At 43.8% G+C, this 24170-nt stretch overlaps 1 protein-coding gene across 2 annotated transcripts; it reads right to left on the reverse strand.

Annotated features, from left to right (window-relative positions):
• Nucleotides 1-545: 545 nt before the first annotated feature.
• Nucleotides 546-23933, reverse strand: fam98a (family with sequence similarity 98 member A). Of its 2 annotated transcripts, XM_036130683.1 has the most exons (8): nt 23783-23932; nt 22569-22717; nt 20577-20711; nt 14887-15068; nt 14550-14630; nt 14343-14459; nt 9405-9572; nt 546-1792 (listed from the first exon to the last, which is right to left on the reverse strand). In XM_036130683.1, the coding sequence occupies exons 1-8, from the start codon at nt 23818-23820 to the stop codon at nt 1145-1147; spliced, it is 1518 nt and encodes a 505-aa protein (XP_035986576.1). In that variant the 5' UTR covers nt 23821-23932; the 3' UTR covers nt 546-1144. The 2 variants fall into 2 exon arrangements, with proteins under 2 accessions (XP_035986576.1, XP_035986577.1); XM_036130684.1 differs by lacking the exon at nt 20577-20711 and having other exon boundaries at nt 23783-23933.
• Between the last annotated feature and the right edge of the window lie 237 nt (nt 23934-24170).

The raw sequence follows: 24170 nt of genomic DNA on the forward strand, positions 1-24170 counted from the left end.
TGGACATGTAGACCTGTATCTCTCTAATATTAGAAAAATCACATTCTAATATAAACAATATCTTTTAATCGTACTTGTGAAAAGTTATCCCTCGATCCCTGACGTCAATAGTCCGTCGATTTAAACAAAAATACGCCGCACAGTGCTGAGGTATCAGTGTGTTCAGCTTGAATCAGCAGGTTAGGGTAGCAGGTCGACCACCCCAAGATGGCGGCCGTAATTCCTGCGCCGCGACAGTCAATGCTGGGTCTACTCTTATATTATGTCTATGTATCTAACCATAACATCCTGAATGTTATGGGTGCCGCCATTTTGATTTGCTCGGTCCCGCCTTCAATCCAAGAGAGCAGCAGTATCGCAGCTCGTCACTAGGAGGCGAGGAGCAACCAAGGAACCGGGATAGTGTGGTGTGTAAACGGTCGGCTCGGCTTGGTTAACTGATCCAAGCTCGGACTGGTCTCGGCTCGGCTAAAAAAGTATAGTCTCAACGGGCCTTAGGTTCTACAGTTCTGCAGCTTAAAATAACCACACTACTAAATGCAAAACGTGGTACGACCTTTGAAACTTTTATTCCTCATTCACACATCCGTACAAACCTTCCAACATTTATAGCTGTATCCACACGGCTTTACAAGTTGGCATCTTTTAAATAAGTAACATAGGAAATTCCACCCAAACATACGGAAATTAAATGTAGACTGGAAAATTTACACCACTTTCAAGTAATCTTCTAATTCAGTGAAACCTACGTGTAGTACTGACGTGCACTGTACACAGTAGGCGCGCAAACACTGACATGAGGAACGCGTTCTGCATCCAGGAAGAACCTTCAGTGAGGCTGATTTGCTATCCCAGTCAGATCAGCACAGCAGAGACCAGCTATTTAAAATAGAGCTGTGGGGCTTCAACATCTATTAGTAAGGCAAACATGAAAACATAACAGGATGCAAAAGATTACCTCGACGAGTTAACAGTCCATAGAGAATATGTGATGTAAATAAAACTATGTAGTGTACATATTTCTTGCTTAATATCCTTGTTTTGTTTTGCTGAAACTGCAACACAGGTGATAAGGCTTTGTCACTGAGGTTCATGGATTCAGTGCTGATCTGATCTCTGCTGCAATGGCCCCCATACTGCATCTTCAACTGGTGTAGTTTCTGCCTTGACTGAAGCCAGATTGGTTGTACTGCTGCCCTCCGTGTTGGAAGAACTGTTCAAACTGTCCTCCTTGATTAAAATTCTGACCTCCTCTACCCCCCCAGCCACCTCCTTGGCCTCCTCTCCCACCTCTTCCTCTGCCCCCTCGTCCTCCACGGCCCCCGCCTCTTTCTTGGTGCCAGCCCCCGTCCTGGTTATAACTGTTGTGGTAACCCCCGCCTCCTCCGTGAAAGCCCTGATCCTGGAAGCCTCCGAGGATGGCTCCTCCTCCTGTGTAACCTCCTCTCCCTCCTCCTCCGTGATAATTTCCTGCTTCTTGGTGGGGAGCCTGGCTGTACCCACCTCTGCCCCCTCCACTTCCATCTCCCCAGCCTCCCTGCACCCTCCCCCCTCTGCCACCACCAATTCTGCCTCCCCTGTCTTCGTGTCCCCCTCCACTTCCTCTTTCGTAGCCTCCACGGCCACCGTATGAAAAGTTATCATAGCCCCCTCTCCCGCCACCGTGTCCCCCGCTGTAGTGCCCTCCACCTTGAGGGGCATCCTGACGCTTTTGCCAGGACGGCATCTCTGGAGGTGGAGGCTCTATCTCGCACGGTCTTCCACCCCGGTCCGGCACTCGGCCCATCAGAACCTAAGGCGGAAAAATCATCTCTTATTGAAAATCCATTATCCATTAGCTAAAAAGGTTACATTTGCAGCCATCTTTGCATGTCTGGAATCAGATCTGTTCTACTAAAGCTCAGTGGATACACAACACCACATCTGAGGGACAGACAAATGTGTGTCAAAGTGTGAGCACCAGCTGCAACTTCTACTGTGATTACACACAAAGCTTTGGACAGTTTGGATCAACAGCAGGTAGTTAGCATGATGGGATCTTAATAGTAATGGAGCCTAACCCTAGAAACTGTGATAACATCTACCACACAGGTTGATTTTATGTCGTGGTGACCTTTTGCTCTCAAATAAACATTTTAAAGAAACCTTCACTTACGATGTTACCAAATATATATATATAAAAAAAAAAAAAAAAAAAAAAAAAAAAAAAAAAAAAAAGAATTGAAGAGATTTAATAACGAAATGGAACATTTCAATGGTTAGAAGTTCAAAATATAGCAGTATTATAGACTTACAGCTGAACAAGAAACACTTCCGAAATGTTTTGTCATCGCTCCATGTAAACGCAAACATGAGCCATCCTCTTCAGATGCTTTTAGCAGGGTGTACTCAGCTCTTCATGCTCCTGTGAGTCTCTGAAACTTGTTAGCAGCACGGCAGATTTTACAGACTTCCATCCTTTTATTTGAGTCTTTAAGCCCAAATCTGTTCTATAACCTATTTTATAGTGTTCGAACAGCAGACAAACTGAGGTACATCTTCCTGCAAACCTCAGCACTAATAGAAGATGTTAATGAATGTTGCTTTTCTCCTTGGGAGTCGGAATGGCCGACCTCCGAAGGAAACTTCAACTGGAACAGCTTCTAATGTTGGAAATAAGAGTTGGAAAGTCGGGCCAAGAGGACATAGCTAACTCTGTTACTCGCAGTAGCATTGAGTACTTTGACTGTTTTTAGCAGTTCTCCTTTATTCATGTTACATTTAGCTGCACATATGAAAGCTGAAAAGTAGTACAAGACAGGATGTTTCAGCGCATTTATATGTACAAAATGCAGCGTAGAACTATATTATTGTTTTAACAGCAGTGGCCTTAGTGGCTAAGCCAGAAATGAAGAATCACCACCTATTGTTGTTCAACATTTCATGTTCAGTTGAACAATTCAGCACGGTTTTAAAGAAAGAAAGATTTTGCAATAGAGTGTGACTTTAATGTACAATTGCATCCAGCCTGAGCTTCAGAATGTTTTAAACAATGGTTTTGATGGGAGCCTCCATGCTTTTTTCCTACTGTCAGACAAGCTGGAATCTGGAACACGAAAAGTCGGAGATGAGGTCATCTCCGATTTGCAAGTTTTAAGTTCTGAAGTAAATTGAGTGCAGCAGAAGGCTTTTAACACGTTTAAGCTAATTAAAAGAGCTTACGACACCCTCTTCAATGGTTTAGAGCACAACAGCTGGACTGTTTGATGCATTACATGTTAAGGCTCCAGAATGCAATTTGTGATATTGTTTTATAGAGTTTTCATATGATTTAACTTTGCTGATTTCAACTTATGAAAAACACTAAAAACAATATTAATGCTTAATTCACAACCAGGCTGGACAGGGATATAAATCTGACCCAGGCATATTTGGTCTAGATGGCACAACATCACTGTTCGGACATAATCTCTGTAGATAATCCTCAAATATTGGCGCATTCATTGGTATAAAGACGATAAACAACCAAAAAATAATAAAGAAGAAAAGTTTTATAACTCCTTATGCATACCCTTTATTAAATAGAAATAATGCCATTTGTTAAAATTAAAAACAGTACATTTATCATATACAAATACGTACAGCTAAACTGTATGTATTTTTACTGTAAAAAGATCAAAACATTCATCATTTCTATCTGACAAGATTTTAATGAAAAAAAAATTGGCTTCTGTCTACCTTGTGATATTTTGGGTATTAAACAACTTGGCTGTAGTTTCTTAACAACTTTACCACCTCTTTACCTTCTCAAACGTTTTACATTGCATTAAAGAACAAATGTCAGCAAACATACTAGGAGCACTGAGAGCTTAAATAATTAGCAAACACTTATTGCACTCCTGGCGGTGCACATTGCGATCTGTGATACTGCAGTAATGATAAGTTTACGATGTACTGGTATGTGTAGCATTGAGTGCGTTTGCTGTATCTGCTGGTGCAAATAATTATGGGTTAAAAGTTGGCTGTATTACTGAGAAATACAGTAATACTAAATACCACACTTAGATTTCACTGTAATCATGTTTTTATGGAGCCCAGGTGTCAGCGGCTATAAAAAGAAACAAAGCAGGTTGAAATCTGTGCTCACGCTTTACTAAACTGTGTGCTTGGTTTTTCAATCCATGTGAACAAATTACTAAACTGTGCTCTCAAATTCTGCAATCCGTGTGCACAGTTTGACAAACCGCGCCGTTTTGCAATCCATACATGCAGAGTAACTCAGTGACATCTGTCAAGAGTTTGGAAGCATGGCCCACAGCTGTGAGGTAAATTCTGTGGAAATGTCATATATAAAGTAAAGCAGTGCCCTGCTTTAATCAGAATGCCTCACAGCTTGTAATTTATTAACTTTGTTTATTTTACACTGAGATGAGACGTTCAAAATGTTGCAGGTGTGGGCTATGCGTCTGTGGTCTCGAAAGATGTCACTGAGTAATCTGCATGAAGGGATTGCAAAACAGAGCACACAGTTTATCAAACCGTGCACATAGTTTGCGGAAACTGAGAGAACAGTTTAGTAATCCGTGTGCACAGATTGCAAAACTGAGCAAACGGTTTAGTAAAACGTGAGCACAGATTTCCACCTGCTTTGGTTTTTACCTGCCAACACTTGACGGGCTCCGTATGTTTCTGTTTATACTAATGTAAAAAATAAAGTTTAATTGCTGAATGATGAAGTAAATATAACTTTTTTTTTTACATTTTTTTGTCTCCGTTACATGTTGGTGTTTGTCAAATTAGCATCTGGTCCACTTCTTAACTTTCTTACCCAGCAGACTTTACCACAACATTAGTGTACATACATTTTGTAGTCAGTTTGCATTACTTAACTAAGCATGACAAAGTTGGAAGACGATATTTTTAGTTTCATAAAAGATGCTCACTAAAACATTAGGGCCATATTATCATCCAGTTACTGCCTCCCCCACTGTTTAACCAGTTCCTCATGCCACCACATCAGCTACTCTGTTTACTCTGTCTGCCTTCACTGTCTCTTCTTCCTCTATTTAATTTAGCTGTTTAACATCTGTTGCTGCAGAAGTCATTCTTTCACATTTGGTAGCATCTACTTTAAGACATTTCCTTTTTCCACACACCACAGGTTCTCTTTAGACCATTTTGTGTCATCGGTCTTCAGGCGTATTTGTTTTTAATTACCAGTCGACACTAGGAAGTTGGACCACAACCAAACCCCTCTTGGTATTTAAACCATTATTTGAGGAGTGGTTGAAGCATTGTAATTCTCATTTTAAATACTAAATGGTACTGTTGATAAATCTGGTAGGTCTTGCCAACCCACCAGACGCCTGAAGCGAGAACAGAAAGGCCAAGTATAAACCAGATGTAAGAGATGTGATTGGGCCGGACCAACGTCAGAAAATCATTGAATGACACGTTTTTGGGCCAGTCAGTTAAATAAAAAAAAATAAAATAAGAGTGTATTGGCCCATGAAGCAAATGCCCAGATAAACCCACTTACACACTTGGAAGAATATTTGGTGGCCTTATAGCCCAAAAAAAAAATATATAGTAATATCACTCCACCCCACCATGTACACAGCTCTCTCCTGAGACAGAGCTATCTGTCTCTGTCGGGAGGACAGAGTAGTTGGACTACAATGTCCTGTTTCTAACATAAGGCCAAAAATAAACATAATTTTTATATTGAATTAACTTGCTAGGTTTATTGTCGCTAGTGTAATGCCAGTTCAAACGTGACGAGACTGCATTAAAGGTATACTATGCAACCGGGGTTAATTTTCCAGCGAGGCTCCCCCCAGAGGGCGAAAGTAAAAGTGCACTGTCGTAAAGATGCTCAGCTGTTCTGGTTTCTCCGTCAAACCAGGTGCGGTTGTTTTGAGCTTAGCAGACAGGCGAACGCAACGAAAAGTGGAAAAAACGGCAGTACAAACAATGACTAACACAGTGAAGGTATGAACATCAAGCTACCCGCAGCGCTATCTTGGCGAGGCGGCCGCCGCGGCCACCTCGCCAAGCCGCCGCCTCGCCAAGCCGCGGCCGCCTCGCCAGTTTTATTATTATTATTATTATTATTATTATTATTATTATTATTATTATATTATTATTTTTTATTTTTTTATGTTGGCGAGACGCTACTGCCACGCCGCAGCCGCCGCCGCGGTAGCGTCTCGCCAAAAAAAATAAAAAAAATAATAATAATAAAAAACCCGATATGCTTGCATGTTTATTTGACGTTAACACGCGGTTCTTTGTTGTTGCATTCGCGCGTGCATATAGTGAATGGCAGAGCAAAAACACATGGGGTTCTCGCCGTAAAGCGAGACTTCTGTGTGTGCGGGCCGAGAGCTCTTGCAATTGCAGGTGCGGTATTTCCCCCACAGACCCCCAGGGCGGCCGAGAAAACCTTTGTTCGACCTGAAATGACTCATTTAATCATCCAAAACGGTATGAAACACATTAATTAACTGAAAAATGTTGCATAGTATGCCTTTAATTCGGGACATGACGGACTGTGTTTCCCATGATACAATGTGGTCAAAATGGCCGCCGCCCTAACAACGGAGCGGAGAGATAACGTTGCTAGGCAAAGTTGATAAAACTCGTTCACGCACGAAAATCTGCCTTCTTTTCTCTGGCACACCGATTTTTCGAAGCAAACTTATCCCTGCATTAGTTATAGCAGGAGGTCAACTCTAAAAGGTACTTTTAATTCCCTCTGATCAAATACTGGAAGCCGCCTTATTTCCCAGTGATCGAAAGAGGACTACGCTTTTGCTGGGCCGAGCAAAGCGACCGTGAGCCCGGAGGAAGAGACGAAAGAGCCTCGCCCGTCCTTGCTGCTGCCCGCTCCGGTGCATTCAGGACGCTGCGTTATTCCGAGCGCTCACGGACCCAGAAGCCGGGATTTCATTCCGGGATCACCTCAAAGTAACGGGGTTCTCCCCTTTTATTTCTTTCTCACCCACAGGGTATTTAGAAGTGCCTGGGCAGGTGTAGGAACTTTGTAGGTGTAGGTTAATGCTTTTTATTCCACGACGAAGTTGGAATTATTTTGCTGAATATTTTCTTTGTGTGTGCATGCATTTGTGAAAGTGACTTGGCTGTTTATTGATCTTGTGGTCCGTTGAGACTCCGCCGTGAGTCGATTCTTCAACTTTTTCATCCTTTTCCTCTCCCTTTGTTCAATCTTTCCTGTCCTTATCAGTGCAATCTTTTTGTCCGAGCTTGGTTCGCGGTCTCCGTTTAAACTCCCAGTTAGCCGCGCCCTCTCGAAGCGAGGCATTACCCCATCAGCGTAAGTGTGGTTACGTCATTAGAACCTCCCCTCACGCATCACGCAAGGTTGTAGAGCCTACGTCATCATAGTCGCCATCTTGCGAGTGTCTCAGAGCGGGTGTCTGCTCCTCAATGCTGCGACGTCAAATGCCGACGTCTCAAAGGTGGTGTTAAACAACTGTGAGTTGAACTAAGATTTGCTAACCGCTTATTTTTAATCCATTGTTCATTTTTTTGTTCTTTTATTTCCACCTATATTTTGCATGTGTAGTTTTAGTAATGAGTAAGATTTCCAAAGTCGTTGAATCAGAGAATTACTGTAACAGGGAATTGCTTTTGGTTTAATAAACAACCACTGCGGAATAGACATTGTTTTGTGTTCAATCTAATTCACAGTTGCCTGGGTATTCAGAATTCAGAGTTAACCTCCTTTGGAGTTAACATCTGATATTAATACAGAGACAATATCATTGGATGGTGATAAGGAAAAAGGATTTAAACTCTAATTGCAGTTACATTGGGGTTTTCACAGCCTGCCGGATAAACCTCGTTGGTTAAAAGTCCGACCAGATCATTTATTCCAGTATAAATGAGTTCATAACAGCAAATTAACTAATTCATTAGTGGTATAAATACTTACAAGCTTATAGCTAACATCACCACCATTTGAACTATATTTTGTTATAGCGGAATTTTGAGTTGAATGATTTATTATTTAAATTATAATACCAAATTATAATTAATAATAATTAATAAATAATAATAATAATAATAATAATAATAATAATAATAATAATAAGCATATTCACACAGCTTCTGGCATAACACTAGCGTGTACTCTGGGTGTAGGCTGCCTAAAGGCTCTCACATATTTGTTTGTACTGTGTGCATACTGTGGGCTCTCCGGGGACGTTTTACCCTCCTGGGGCGACGGTGGCGCAGAGGTTAGGGAGTTTGTCCTGCAATTGGCGGGTTACTGGTTAGATCTGTCTCCGATGTTGTGTCTTTGGGCAAGACACTTCACCCGCATTGCCTGCTGGCGGTGGTCAGAGGGCTCAGTGGTGCCGGTGTATGGCAGCCTCACCTCTGTCAGTCTGCTTCAGGGCAGCTGTGGCTACTAACATAGCTCACCACCGTCAGGGTGCGAATGGGTGAATGACTAAACGGTAGTGCGAAGCGCTTTGGAGGTCGCCAAGACTAGTTAAAGCGCTGTACAAGTACCATCAATTTATCATTCATAGTCGAGAGTACTATTGCCTACATTTCTCGTGGCAAATTCCTACAATTCCCACTCTTTGTGCCAGTGGGACGAAGCGGCGGAACAAATAGTAAAACGTGCGATTGGCTAGCTGAGCACCTAGAGCCGTTTCTTTTCCACCGTACACCTGTCAGTGAGAACGGAGAGGGACTGTGATCCTCCGCGTCCTTGTGACCGCCTGCTTGGAGAAGCTCACTGTATCAAGCTCAGTGTCACATATAAAACAGTTTGATGGAAAGACTTCTTGCCTCTGAGAAGTTTATAGTGTGACACATACCTGTATGCACGGACCTCCGCGGAGTAAACTACACCCTAGTATGTAGGGGTCTTTACATGAATGCACTTCTAGTTTAGACATTACAGTCAGGCAGTCTTGTAGACAGCTCAGGGGTCCGATCAGGTAGTGACACAGTGGACCGTAACGATCCAAATAACCATTGAGCGGAGCGGTGTACTTACACACTTTAACTGATTTTTGAGCGCATTATACCACATAACCAGTCAGCACGACTTTAATCATATATAAAGGCGCACCAGATTATAAAAGGCACACCATAATTTTTTTGAGAAGATTTAAGAATTTTAAGTGAACCTCATAGAAAAATGCGGTACCAGTCCAGCCCAGGCACTTGATGAGCAACACAGGCAGTTACACAAACATTTTAAAGCACAGTAGTGGTTACATGTACGATCCTTTACACATCTTTTGTGTGTTGATCCTGGTTTACATCACAGGGATGACTATTGTTCATGAATTTACACACAAAAAAAACAAGGTAAACAATTACAATGTTGCATCCCTGATTTACTTGGAGGAAAAAAAAGAGTGCCATTGTTGTGACATACCCACCTTATTAATGGCACAGGCCGTCTTCTCTCTTATCTTGCCACTGCTTGTACGAAGGATCTTCGAGAAGTCTTGTCTTGCCGCAAGAAGGTGAGCGACAGAAATGTTACTTTTGGTGAGGAGAGCAGAACGCAGTGGCTGGTACACTTTGCTCAACTTCTCAGCTTGGACCTTTAGCAGGAAACGGGAAGAAAAATAACAAAATAGCTTTTAGTCTGTAATAATAAAACATACAAAGGGGACCTATTATGCAAAACTAACTTTTTGCATGTTTTTTGTTCTTCCATTTGGGCCCTACTGCTTCTAGAAAGAGTCCAAGTATAAAAAATTAACATTGAGCCACTTTGTGGAAATAAATGCTTTGTTTCAAAAACCTCCTGATTATTACGTCACAATGAGCGGGCCCTGCCCCTCGCATAGGAAGTCCAGCCGAGCCCAACTCAGGGTTTCCCCCACTGTATTATAAAGCCTGGCAAGCCATCAGACTTATAATACCCTAGAGTCGACCCTAGAGTTTGAAGAGGATTTACTATTGACATGAACAAATTGGAATCTTTCAGACATAAGATTTAAACCAGCCTAACGCTTTTCGCTTAATCACTCCTTTAAATTAAAGGGCTGTGGAAATTGCAGTAAATCGCGGCTGCGATGGAGGCTGTTGAAGAAGGATGCGCCAGCATGGTGGCATTCGCAAGGGCTGCCTTAGTGGCAGCAAAAGCCTTGTCCCTGCTCTCTGACCAGTCCACAAGGTGCTTGGGCTTACCTTTCAAGGTAACCTCGTGGAAGGGCCGCATAAGCTGAGCAGCTCGAGGGATGAAGCTGTGGTAAAAATTCACCATGCCGAGGAACTCCTGCAGGGATTTGACAATGAGCGGGCGTAGGAACTGTGTTACTGCCTCCACCTTTGATAGGAGAGGGACAGCACCGTCCTTAGTGACTGTGTCCCAGGAAGTCAATGGTGGAGAAACCAAACTGGCACTTGGCGGGGTTGGCTAAGTCGCTCAAAAAGTGTTCGGAGGTGCGCCAGGTGCTGAGACATGGACGTGCTCGCTACGAGGATGTCATCCAAGTACACAAAAAGAAAAGGCAGGTCACGTAGAACAGAGTCCATGAGGCGTTGAAAAGATTGGGTGGCGTTTTTAAGACCGAATGGCATGCGCAGGAACTCAAAAAGACCAAATGGCGTGATCACGGCTGTTTTGGGAATGTCCAGCAGGTGCACAGACACCTGATGATATCACCGGACGAGGTCCACCTTGGAAAAAAAAAAAAAAAAAAAAAAAAAATCACCTTGCCTGCCAGATGAGCTGAAAAATCCTGTATGTTCGGGACTGGGTATCAGTCAGGCGTCGTTGGCTCATTAAGCCGCCGGTGGTTGCCACACGGCGCCAGCCGCTGCCCGGTTTGGGGACAATGTGGAGGGGTGATGCCCACGGGCTGTCGGATCGACGGACTATACCCAGGCGTTCCATGTTTGCAAATTCAGCCTTTGCAACGGCAAGCTTGGTCGGGTCGAGGCGCCGAGCACGGGCGTAGACGGCACCATGCTTAACGGCGGATGCAGAGAAAGTGGGCTGAGTGAGCGCTGGGAACTTGGCAAGCAGACGGTGGAAGTCATCTGAGGCTGAGAGCATGCTAGACAGTCGTATGGAGTCAGTCCCACTGAGCATGCACGTATAAGAACAAAATGTGACGGCGTCAATCAAACAGCGGTTCTTTACATCCACCAACAGTCCCTGTGCACACAGAAAATCGGCTCAGAGGAGGGGAACAGCAACCTTTGCTGTAATAAAGTTCCAGCCGAACCGCTGTCTTCCGAAACACAATTCAACGTACCTCGTTCCGTACGTGCGGATGGGGCTACCATTGGCAGCTTCCATAGGGGGGCCGTGGCTGTCAGTCACCATGTCCAAGCGGGATGCGGGCAGGATGCTCCTCTGTGCTCCCGTGTCGCAAAGGAAACGCCGTTCGGAGATGCTGTCATGGATGAAAAGCAGCCTGCCTACATGGCCGACACTCATGGCCACTACTGAGCACCAGCCCTGGCATTTCCCGACCCGCCGAAACTGCATGGCGAACGACATTTGTTAGGCTTGGGTCCAAACTTGCCATGATAAAAACACAAGCCTGAAGACTGTTGGGGGCCAGAAGATTGCCGCTGATGAGAAGTGGTTGCAGCGATGTGTGGAGTCGTCCAGCATCGCAGGAGCGATGTGTGCGGGCAAAAGCGCGGCCACACAATGTCCCTGACTTGCCAGGAAGACTTTGTCAGCCTCTTCAGCCAGCCTCCGACAGTCAGTGATTGTGGTGTTGGCTAGTGCAGCCCTGACTTGGGAAGGCAGCTGATGCAGAAAAAGTTGGATAAAATGAAAATCGGGTCTGTGCTCACCCAAGAGATTCAGCATACGGTCCATGAGCTCAGATGGTTTGCCGTCACCCAGTCCTTGAAGGGAGAAAAGCCTGCTGGCTCTCTCAGCGTCTGACAGTTCAAAAGTTTTCAACAGGTGGGCTTTGAGTGCTGTATAATTCTCAGTTGCCAGAGGGTTTTTAAGAAGACTGACCACTCTGGATGCTGTTGAATTTCCGAGAGCCGACACAACGTAGTAGTACTTTGCTGCATCCGCGGTGATCACACGCAACGCGAACTACGCTTCAGTCTGGGCAAACCATGCCGACGCCGACGATTCCCAGAACTCGGGGAGTTTGAGGGTAACAGCGTTCGCGGTCATGGAGTGTCTCTGGATACGTCCAGCAGACTAACGTCGAGGTCACCAGTGTGGAAATTGCAGTAAATCGCAAAAGACAATTTCTCACGTTGAGCACACAAAATGCGTGTGTCGTTTATTTTGATAGGAAAAACACTGAGCCTCTAAAATGGCACTGTCCAGCAACAAAACAAGCATAGGGCTACACGTCATCACACCTTCATAACATTTAAAGGGACCGCTATCCCTGAACAGTTATACTTACATGAAGTAACTACAGACAGAACAAAGTGCTGTGTTTAATATGAACGGTATGTAAAACCACACTTAATAACCAAGGTGAATTATGCCGGTCACATTCACTACAGGGCCTCATATTATGGAATAGTGGTATTTTGACTATATATTTTCCTAAACATATGTTCAGCATTGGATACTCTTCTTCTCACAGAAGCCTAATGAGTTTATTGGCAAAACAAAAGAAAAATCCTGATTTTCCAAAAATGAAATCTGTAAAAAAAAAAAAACAAAAAAAAACACAGCTGACATTTTGTCTAAAAATATTGCGTAAAAACCCTTAGAACAGCATTTTTTGCTCAAGGTTGGTGTACAGTGTGAATTTCTTATTCAAAGCCTCAGTCAATCCAATGAGTCACATGGGAAATTAACAGAACTTGGCCTCATGTGAAGAAGAAATTCTAGAAACTCACCCAGACGCAAGAGCATAACTGTAAACTTCAATTCAATTCAATTTTATTTATATAGCGCCAAATCATGAAACATGTCATCTCAAGGCACTTTACAAAATCAAGTTCAATCATATTATACAGATTGGGTCAGATTATACAGATTGGTCAAAAATGTCCTATATAAGGAAACCAGTTGATTGCATCAAAGTCCCGACAAGCAGCATTCACTCCTGGGGAAGCGTAGAGCCACAGGAAGAGTCATCTGCATTGTACATGGCTTTGCTGCAATCCCTCATACTGAGCAAGCATGAAGCGACAGTGGGAAGAAAAACCACCCATTAGCGGGAAGGAAAAACCTCCGGCAGAACCGGGCTCAGTATGAACGGTCATCTGCCTCGACCAACTGGGGTTACAGAAGACAGAACAGAGACACAACAAGAGAAACAAAAACGCACAGAAGCACACATTGATCTAGTAATCTGTTCTACATTAGATGGTAGTAGCGGGTGAGCCGTCAAACCAGTAAACCAGACAAATTTTTTAAAAATGTGTGAGGTTGAGCGGTGGGGGTTAAGTGAAAATGTCATGTTGAATCATGTAGTGACCAGCGTGAAATCTGGTGGTTTAGCAATTTGCCATGTCTTTTAAGATGGAGGATTTTTCATGCCACTCGTTGGAGCCCAGCAGGGCTGAGCTTTATGAGTTCAAGCCGCTGGCTCAGCGATGTCCGAAGTCGGCGCTGCTGAGGCAGTGGAGGACAGAATGGGTCCCATTTCTTAGTGGTACAGTGATGCTAGCAGCATCATTGCTGACAGTGTTATAGCTTTGAATGTTAGGCAAACGCTAAACACCATCGATCAATGCTCTCAATGCTGCTGATTCCAACTCATGAGTCTGACTCGCCAGACCAGCACTATAATGATGAGAGCATCTACCGTTTGAACCAATAGGAACATTCAACTGCAATAGCCACCGTTCAACCCTAAGAGGGCAGTACTAAGTGCAGAACTAAACAAGTTCATATGAAAATGTCAAAAAAAAAAAAAAAAAAAAGAAAGCACAGTAACATTTAAGTATCACCCTTAGGCACAGTATAAACAGTTTATCTGCAAAAAAAAAAGCTTGATTTTGGGAAGAGTTACGCTTTAAAGGTTCAGATGAATTTATGTATAACATTGAGACCGTGTGTGTTTAATCCAGCCTGGAAAAAAAAAAAACAGTTATGATCCTTGTTAGTCCATAATTATTATAGAGTAAACTTCTAAGTCTCTAGTCTACACTGGGATAAGTAAATAATAATAATAATAATAATAATAATAATAATAATAATAATAATAATAATAATAATAATAATAATAATAACAACAACAACAACAACCTTTTTCCATTTTCTGACCTCGGAAAACTTGAAAAATCTAACAAACTATGCTGCCAGCATTTCGTTTTTATTTTTTTAATCAAAAGGGCTTTAATATGTCATTACATCCATTATTAGTAAAAATAAGAAAATAACACTTGTGCTCCATAATGTCTGGATAGCGACGTACCTTTGCTCTTTCAGACCAGCCGAAGGACTGTACAGTTACATCAAGACGTTTCAACAACATCTTTCTTCTCACTTCATACTCATTTACAAGAGATTGGTTAATAGCCTCAATCTTTTCCTGGGCAAGAGGAAAAAAAGGAAGTAAGGAGACATTCATTCACTTTGTGACTGCCAGAAGGTCATTTTTGTGTCCCGTTGCAAAATTTACCATGTGCACAGGTCCAAGGGGCTTCTTCAACAGAGGGTCTCCAACGTGATTTGGTGGAACTCGACTTACAGCTTCTTTTAACTGAGATCAAAGACAAATATGTAGACGTGTGGATATAAATGGGTCAACAATACACAGGTAAATGCTAGCTTTTTAGCCAAGTGTACTGCCTTTTACTGCTGATCAAACAGCAAGTAAAAGCCATCAAACCATATTACATTTATTTTGAGATTGTACAAAGCTTTCAATGCCATCATATGTAAATTCTTAAAACCTAGGAAGTTAAATTCTTACAAAACAAAAGTAATCTTTTTCTTCTGTTGTCAGTTAGACAGACCTTCTTCTCTATTCCAGAAAAGAACTGGAACATGGTGATGTCGGACGGAGGCTTGGACATCCCCAGTGCCATGCAGATCCCCTTCAGTTCCTGGAACACGGGGCTGCCAGATTCCTGGGCTTTCTTCTGCGGCCTGTTAACCAGGATCATTCTCGACGCCTCCAACTCAGACACTAAAAAGGCTGGAGGAGAAACAAAAATAAATAAATAAAGAAGACATTACATTCAAACAGCAAAACATATCAGTTATGGCTGTCATGATATTGTCTTGGATGAACCTGGACACAGCACGCACACACAGAGTAGGTCTTAAGAGAGTTTATTGCAGGTAGATGGTGATGACATGGAGAACCGGAGTTTTTTTTTTTACCAGGCGGAGGTGAAGGATCCAGGAGCTGGCTGGCAGAGTTCATGAAGCGGAGGAACAGTAGTCCATGATACAGAGGGGAGCTGGGCTGCTGCAGAACCAGGAACGGGACCAGAGACCAAGACGAAGACAGAGGAACAGAGACCAGCAGCGCAGCCAAATAAAAACCAAACTTGAGGAGACGGGAACCAAGGCAGGGGAACAGGAGCAGACAGGCATGATGTTGAGGAACAGAACACTATGAGCCAGCGAGGAAGAACAACCAGAGGTGAGGTAAATAGTGGTGTAAGCAGGTGGAACCTAGCCTGACATGGTCATACTCAATTCTAGTCAGAATTTGAGTCTGATACTGCTCCATAGAGCTGTGATTATGGGGCGTGTTTCGAACGAACCAGGAAAAAAAAAAAATCCTCTGCACTCAATTGGATAGACCTACAACCAATAAGAGCAACGGAGTGTGTGACGTATGTTAAGCGACGCATAGTTGTTGTCAACGGAACTCAACGTTTAGCCTAGCATAAGATAAGCGTTAACAATTTTTGCCGGTGTTGCAAAAAGAATGTAAGGATCTAAGGAGTCCTTCAACACACGAACCTGTCGATATCTTCTAGAACAGACCTAATAGCAGAATCTACACACCTCAACTCTCCAGCGACAACCATCGTTGTTGTAAACAAATTCAACCCAAGCGCGCTTCGGTGACGTGGTTGATTACGTTACTGTTGATCATCTGTCCATCATCATATAAAGCCCGCCCTGATGATTTGATTGGCCCGCCAGATATTGGGCGAGCATACTCGCGCTACTATTGAGCAATGCCAGACCAAACTTCCCGACCTAAAACGTTGTGGGCAGGACTAAGTTCAGAATGGCACCCAGGCTAGGTGGAACCAGTCATGAGCTGATTGCAGCCTGACAGGTGCTCCTAATCAGGCTGAGCTGGGAAGGAGGAGGGAGGAAATGTTCAGGATGCAGCCTGAAGGCCCCCTTGAGGGGGCTGGACATTGGACGGCCCCGAACCTCCTACCCTGGGTGGGTGGAGGGGGTCCCAGAATGGCGGGCAAGAGTCAAACAAAACAGAACACAGGGCCTAGGAGACACAAGGGAACCACAGGCCCTAGAAAACACAGGGGGAACCGAGGAGACGTACGGAAACGCTAAGGGGACAAAACAGGCATACGACAACGGCGGAGGGAAGGAACAGGCGTACGACAACGGCGGAGGGAAGGAACAGGCGTACGACAACGCCCGAGGGAAGGAACAGGCGTACGACAACGCCCGAGGGAAGGAACAGGCGTACGACAACGCCCGAGGGAAGGAACAGGCGTACGACAACGCCCGAGGGAAGGAACAGGCGTACGACAACGCCCGAGGGAAGGAACAGGCGTACGACAACGCCCGAGGGAAGGAACAGGCGTACGACAACGCCCGAGGGAAGGAACAGGCGTACGACAACGCCCGAGGGAAGGAACAGGCGTACGACAACGCCCGAGGGAAGGAACAGGCGTACGACAACGCCCGAGGGAAGGAACAGGCGTACGACAACGCCCGAGGGAAGGAACAGGCGTACGACAACGCCCGAGGGAAGGAACAGGCGTACGACAACGCCCGAGGGAAGGAACAGGCGTACGACAACGCCCGAGGGAAGGAACAGGCGTACGACAACGCCCGGGGGAAGGAACAGGCGTACGACAACGCCCGAGGGAAGGAACAGGCATACGACAACGCCCGAGGGAAGGTAGAGAAGTACGACAACGCCCGAGGGAAGGTAGAGAAGTACGACAACACCCGAGGGAAGGTAGAGAAGTACGACAACGCACCGTTGTAGCACTGTTGCCTGACAGCAAGAAGGTCCTGGGTTCAAATCCAACCCTGGGTCTTTCTGCATGGAGTTTGCATGTTCTCCCTGTGCATGCGTGGGTTTTCTCCGGGTACTCCGGCTTCCTCCCACAGTCCAAAAACATGACTTAGGTTAATTGGTCTCTCTAAATTGTCCTTAGGTGTGAGTGTGTGCGAGAATGGTTGTTTGTCCCGTCTGTCTATGTGTTGCCCTGCGACAGACTGGCGACCTGTCCACAGTGTACCCCATCTCTCGCCCAGTGAACACTGGAGATAGGCACCAGCAACCACTGTGACCACATGAGGGATTAAGCAGGTCAGAAAATGTATGGGATAGAAAATTAAGCAGAACCAGGAAACTAAAGCTGAACTAGAAAATTTAAGTGACACTAGAAAATAAAAAAAACTAGAAAACAAGGGCAGGAACTAGAATACTTAAGAACTAGAAACTAAGGCAAACTAGAAAACTATAGCAGCACTAAAAACCTAAAGCAAAACTAGAAACTAAGCACAACTAGAAAATTAAAGCTAAACTAGAAAACTAAGGCAGAAACAAGTATACTAAAGCAGGAACAAGAAACTAAAGCAGAACTAGAAGGCGCTGGGCAGCGGCGACAGGAAGCTCCGTCATTTAATGCTGGGCAGCGTCGGAGGCGGGCTTCGCAGAGCACGATCCCAGGGAACAGAGCCAGAGGCGGATGCAAACCCGGCGAGACGAACCAGTGGCGGGGCATCGTGAACAGCGATCCCGGCGAGACGAACCAGAGGCGAAGGCACCCACGGAGATCTTGGGCTGAAGCGGAGCGAATCCTTCTGGCGGAGCAGAACCAGAGGTGGACGGCACTCACGGAGATCTGAGGCGGAGCGAATCCAAAGGCGAATAGCACCCACGGAGACCTTGGGCTGAGGCGGAGCAGATCCTGCCAGCTCCTGGCTGGCGGGTACAGAGTCCATGAAGCGGAGGAACAGTAGTCCATGATACAGAGGGGAGCTGGGCTGCTGCAGAACCAGGAACGGGACCAGAGACCAAGACAAAGGAACAGAGACCAGCAGTGCAGCCAAACAAAATCCAAACTTGACGAGACGGGACCAAGGCTGGGGAACAGGAGCAGACAGGCATGATGTTGAGGAACAGAACACTATGAGCCAGCGAGGAAGAACAACCAGTGGTGTAAGCAGGTGGAACCAGTCATGAGCTGATTGCAGCCTGACAGGTGCTCCTAATCAGGCTGCGCTGGGAAGGAGGAGGCAGGAAATGTCCTGACAATGGCTAGGTACAGACAAAGAAGTTATACCGTGCTTTTAGAGGAAGTGTTTAGGATATTCATTTGTCATGAGTTACAGTATCAGACATGATTTTCTGTAAAAAAATAAAATATGCATTACCAATTAAACGGGTTTCAGTTACACTGTTTAGGACACTGGTGGTCCAAATCAGCCAGTATTAAGGAAATATTTACCTTTCTGGTTGCACAAAGGGGAAATGTGTATGTTTAACCTATCCCTTAGAGCAGAGTGCTGCCCCACAGGGAGCAACAATTACCACACTGGGACAAGTGGAGGTGCCTCACTGTTCGCCTGGACAGCAAACTGGACTTCTACGCGATGGGACAGAGCAGAATGTACTTCCTGAGGAAGCTTAGGTCCTTCAGGGTTCTTATTTTCTAGAAGTGTGTCGTGGAGCGTGTGATCTCCCCTACCATCAACTGTTTGGGGTAGCAACATCAGAGCAACTGACTTAAAGAAGCTTGACAACCTTCAGGGTTTCTGCTATATGTAATTGATGGTGGCGCACCGCCACGGCAAAATAAAAGACACAGCACATAGAGGGTTTTAAAATATGTTAAAACGTAAATCATATTCAGCGTTTCCCCTTACCATTCTACAAGAGAGGCAGCCCGCCCCTCCAATAAAACCGCCCGCTCCCCCCAAAGAAGATCACGGCATGTAGTAAATCATTGAACTGTACGTGTTAATTTTAGTAAAATTAGCCTTTCTAAATAGTGTCAGACCCCATCCTGAACTATTTCTGTCTTTAGGCTCCCACAAGGCGGACATGAGTCCATGACAGGTACTCAGTGCCACGGTATCAACTAGGGGTGTGCAAAATAATCGTCATGACGATGCATCGTGATTCTAATTTTCGCTATCTACCGCATCGATTTTTTGACGCCAAGTATCGATTATTTTTTTTTAATTAATAAATAAAATTGCACGAATGGTTGGCGAACATCAACCAAAAACAAGTGGAATACAACCTTTTTGGTTTAAAGGACCACTGAGGCCATGTAAACGGCCTGATTATCCTTATTTTGTTATTTTAAGTTTTATAAATCCTAAGCACTTTTTGTCAGTGTGTCCACTCCAGTAACAGTAATATTTGTTTTCATGGCAATACCTCCAAAAGTGGTTTCAATAAATACAGCTATGTATGAATTCAGTTTCTTTCAGTTATGTATCAATTGAAGACACTATCCAGATCATACACAGCCAGTCAGCCACTGGTAATGGCTGTATTTTTTTCTAACAGTGTTCAGTGAAAATATCGCAATGCATCGCGATACATCGCAATAATTCAAGTATCGCGATAGAATCGGATCGTGACTTCTTTGGCAATACTCACCCCTAGTATCAACTGCATGGCAGGAAGAAATCTTCACATCGAACTGTTTCTATGCGACACTGAGCTGCGCGTAGTGACACACAACAAATAGAGCTTTGGGACTTGCTCAACAGCCAGTCCCGCGATGTGACGTCACAAACTGGGAGGTGACAGTACTATTCTTGACCAAGATGGACGCCTCCACATAAACATGATTAAATGAAAATTACTCTTAATTAAAAAAAAACGTATAATTTATTGAACAGTGTGTAATAGTTTTATATAAATACTTTCAGCAGTTTGAATTCTGATTTTGACTGAACTTTTCCTTTAAAGAGATTTCTATTCAATCATAAGAGAAAGAGAAAGAGATCAAAGCTGGCTGCTCATATAAAGCTGTATTCTGGGATGTTAATGGAAAATTAAGTGGAACTAAAATGTTTGCAACCCTCCCACAAAAGAAGCAGCAAAGAATACAGCTTTTTGATCATTTTGTTTAATGAAAGGACAATAAATATAATCCATAAATGGCATTCTGTTATTAATATTTATTCTACTAACTCTGTTGAATGTGACAGATGTAAATTCATTTCCTAATTGGCCTGACAGTAGGGATGTTTTCTGAATGTTGTAGTTTCTGACTTTATGACCATCCAAGTTCAGTCAAAAACCTTTCTTGATAAATGATTTCTACTGTAAAGATGGGCTGTCCAGCTTTTCTACATTTATAGTTATTGAAATGAAAGTGGCCCAGCATCTCCATCTATTAACACTTGTGTAACCACCTGTTCTCCAGTCATCTGTAACCTGGACATCAACAGGCCATAAAAGATGCCTGTGCCTGTTGCACATTGAACAGAGGATGTAGAGTAATAAACATACTGATTAGGAGCAGGCAGTCAGTTCTGCTCAGAAACCTCTGTGTGATGTCTCCGCTGGTTAGAGAGCTGTAAGGGCAGGCCAGCTCTGACAGAAGACCACTCATCTCCAGCTGGAAGCCCTCTGCCTCACTGGGACCTGGGGGTGGAGCAAAATAACACGTCACAGGTTGGGTTGCACACGTCGGGAGAGCAAGTTTAACACGCGTCTGAACTAATTTCACTGACGTAGATTTGTTTTCTTTCAACCACAAACAACACGATTATCCACGTTGGGTCATTATACTGCTTTTCTAAACTCTGCAGAGGTCATTAGAATGCAGCCAAAAAGATTTCGAGTCCAACACATGTTTGTCCTACGTTGTGTTCCACGATATTTTAGGGCTGGACGATATAGAAAAAAAGCATATCAATAAAAAAAAAAAAAACATTGATCGATATCGATAATTATCAAAAAGATTTAAAACCTGGCTCTTATGATACTGCTAATTGACTTTTAATAAAGAACACACAACAACTAAATCTCAATTAAATCCTGATTTAACCAACATTTTTATCCATAACTGATTTTTTCAAGAAAAATAACTCAACTTAAGAGACCTGGATGATGTTATTAAATACTGACAAAGAATAAACTAAAGTGACCAGTAAAATGACCAAATATAGCAAATAAATAAATAAATAGAATAGCTTATATAGGTGGGAATAGTACACTAGTTACTCCTCAGGTTCCATTCTCTGTCTATATAGTCAATTGAGAGGCTGATGCCAGGCTGAGGTCTGAGGTTGTGGTGTGGGAAGACACAGATTGCAGCTAATTTTGCACTGATTCTCTGCACTCGTTGCACAATTTAGAGCGCTGTTAGAGAAAAACTTGCGGCCCGGAACTTTATATTGCATATCAAGAGTGGCAAATAGTTGTTTGAAGCCAGGTTTTTCAACTGCAGACAACAGCAGCATATCAATATCCATCACTATGAAGCATGTTACTGCATGCGTGATGTCCTTATGCCGCTTGGACGCTTTGTCATTTTATCTCAAAGAAGGGCTCCAGTTTAACTGCTATACCTGCTTTGTTTTGGAAGAAGTTCCATAAGATTCCTCCGTCGATGCGGCGCCGCGCCGGTGTTGTGTGAAATTCAGTTCCCCTGTGAAAATCTGTTCCCTCTGTCGGGAGTGCGCATTGCAGCCGTTTTCACAGCACTTCTGATCGATTTCTCGGCAAAACAACTCATATAATCATGTCAAGGTTGTAACATTCAGTTTAATCGGCAGCTGTTTACAAAATAGTAAAATAAAAATAAACAAAAGAGGTCTTCTTACGCTGTTTTGTGTTATTTTAAACTGAAAGATAATTGGTCTTTATCCAACTTTTGTCACTTAAGCCTGACAAATAAAAGTAAGCTTAAGTCAACAAACACAGTATTCCAACACGTAGTGAGTATTTATGATTTTCCATTGCTGTAATAGGAGGATGGCTGATAGCAGGGCACAAAAATTTCACAGGGGAACTGAATTTCGCACAACACCGGGGCTGACGCAGCTCGCGCTGCTGCGGGTGTGAGCGGCTTAAGTGACGAAACAAGTCAGTTGTATTACCAGAATTTGTTTTTACTGGTTCCTTGCAAATTTTACAAATCACTGTGGTTTATTTCTGCCAGACTTGCTATAACCAAAACATTGCCAAACTGGCGAACTAGTAAAACCCCATTTTGGGACAATTTCTTCCGACATATTCATGTCTGAATATGACATGAATTTTTTCCTATTGTGTCACACGTCTGTCGATCGATATATATCCTGTCCCAATATTTACATGACTGTCAGTCCATCTGGAAATAATGGGACGTGACAGGCATCATGTTGGTATGGGAGCTAATAAAAATGTAGGTTCTTCAGATTGTTGCGGTCATGCACATAGCTGAAAAAGTCAGGTGCTAGCTGTGGAGCCCTGCTACAGCAGCCGCTAATTTCAGAGGGATTCTATTAAACTCACAGTTAGTAGCGTGGACGTTTTCCTCCAGCTTGTGATACAGTCTGAGCTCTGAGATGATCCAAGCGCAGAGCTTGGTGAACTCTGGGGAGGCCGCTCCTCCAATGACGGCAGAATCCAGGGCCCCATCCTCCAACAGAGGGCCCTGGTAGCTGTAAGGTGACAACATCATCAGCTAAAGCACAAGACATGTTGGTGGATTCAAACCACAGCTGCTGCTCCCTTGTCCCAATGTTCCTTCACATAAACTTAAATTCCATAGAGGGATTAAAAGTCCCTTTATACTGAATCCTCACCTATAGTTATAAATAATCACCCAGCTATTTATTTGGCTTATTTATAATACTTAAAAATCTATATATGCACATCTATGTCTAAATACAACAGTCTGTATTGTATGCAAGCTAAAAACCTTGAAAAAAGAGTGGTCTTGCACAGCTGTTTTCTAGTGTTGCCACTCTGCAGCTTTAGTGTGTCCAGTTTTGCAACATGGTGCAGCCTCAGTTTATAGAAGGCAGATACAAGTAGTGAATCAGCCCGAATACATTTCCATGCAGCACAGGAATGAGGGATCTTCTCTGATCCACGTTCACTACAACAGAACTTAACTTTTTTTCTGCCACATACAATATGGCGGTGACGTTGACGTGCGAACCTGCGCCCAACGACGCGTCTACGTATATGATGTCTGTGTCTTTATATATGTCTATGCCTACACCGGCAGGAATAACCCGTCGGAATCTTACTTCGGAGAGTCCTGCGTTAACGCTCAGCACGTATAGCAGCTAAACCACCGCCTAAAAACTCTGATGACTTCCAAAAACCCATCACATAAATCTGTAGTAAGTTTCTTCTCTAAAAAAAAAAAATGGACTCCTACTTTATGGAAATTTGACCTCAGCGTGAACAGTGACAGGCAGGCAGCAGGGCAGCCCGAACGAAGCCCCTTTTTCAGCACTAAATTCTGCTTACCCAGCTTCACCCAAAACACCTCAACCCAAGGCGGAGTTCAGCTTACATCGCTAAAAGAAACCATTAACATTCACTTGAGGCAACATGGCATACACACCACCTCCTAACTGACGTTCCTGCCCTCCCAGGTTAGCTCTGAGCACCACACATCGCAGGGGCTAGCTAAAACAGGACAGGCAACAGACAGCTGTTTTCCAGTTTATGCAAACAGCTCCCCTTGCACGACCGAGGCTATGTTCACTTACCCCAAATCTTCCAGCGAGACGATAATATCAGTCTCCATGCCAAAGGTCTATGTTGAAAGCAGTGTTACAGTAGCAGCTTTCACACAGTCAGTCAGCTGTTACACGTTGTAGTCCGCCTTCTTCGTTTTGGTTTAATCCAGATTGAAAGCACCCCGTTGATGCATTATCGCCCCCTTATGCTCCGTCACAGGCGTTGCGAATTTACTGCCAAACTCGGCCAATCTACGAGGTGATCCCAGAGTTTACCTGGGCAAAAAATTTAATAGATTATCTCTTGAGGGCAAAGAGCATGCTATCAATTTAATAGAATTTCTGATAAAGTACATATATAAATTTAAGCAGGTTGGTTCGGTTGGTATTTAATTACCAGGGTGCAGGAGAGACAATA

The sequence above is a fragment of the Fundulus heteroclitus genome, unplaced genomic scaffold (assembly GCF_011125445.2).
Source record: "Fundulus heteroclitus isolate FHET01 unplaced genomic scaffold, MU-UCD_Fhet_4.1 scaffold_37, whole genome shotgun sequence".
Lineage (NCBI taxonomy): Eukaryota > Metazoa > Chordata > Actinopteri > Cyprinodontiformes > Fundulidae > Fundulus > Fundulus heteroclitus.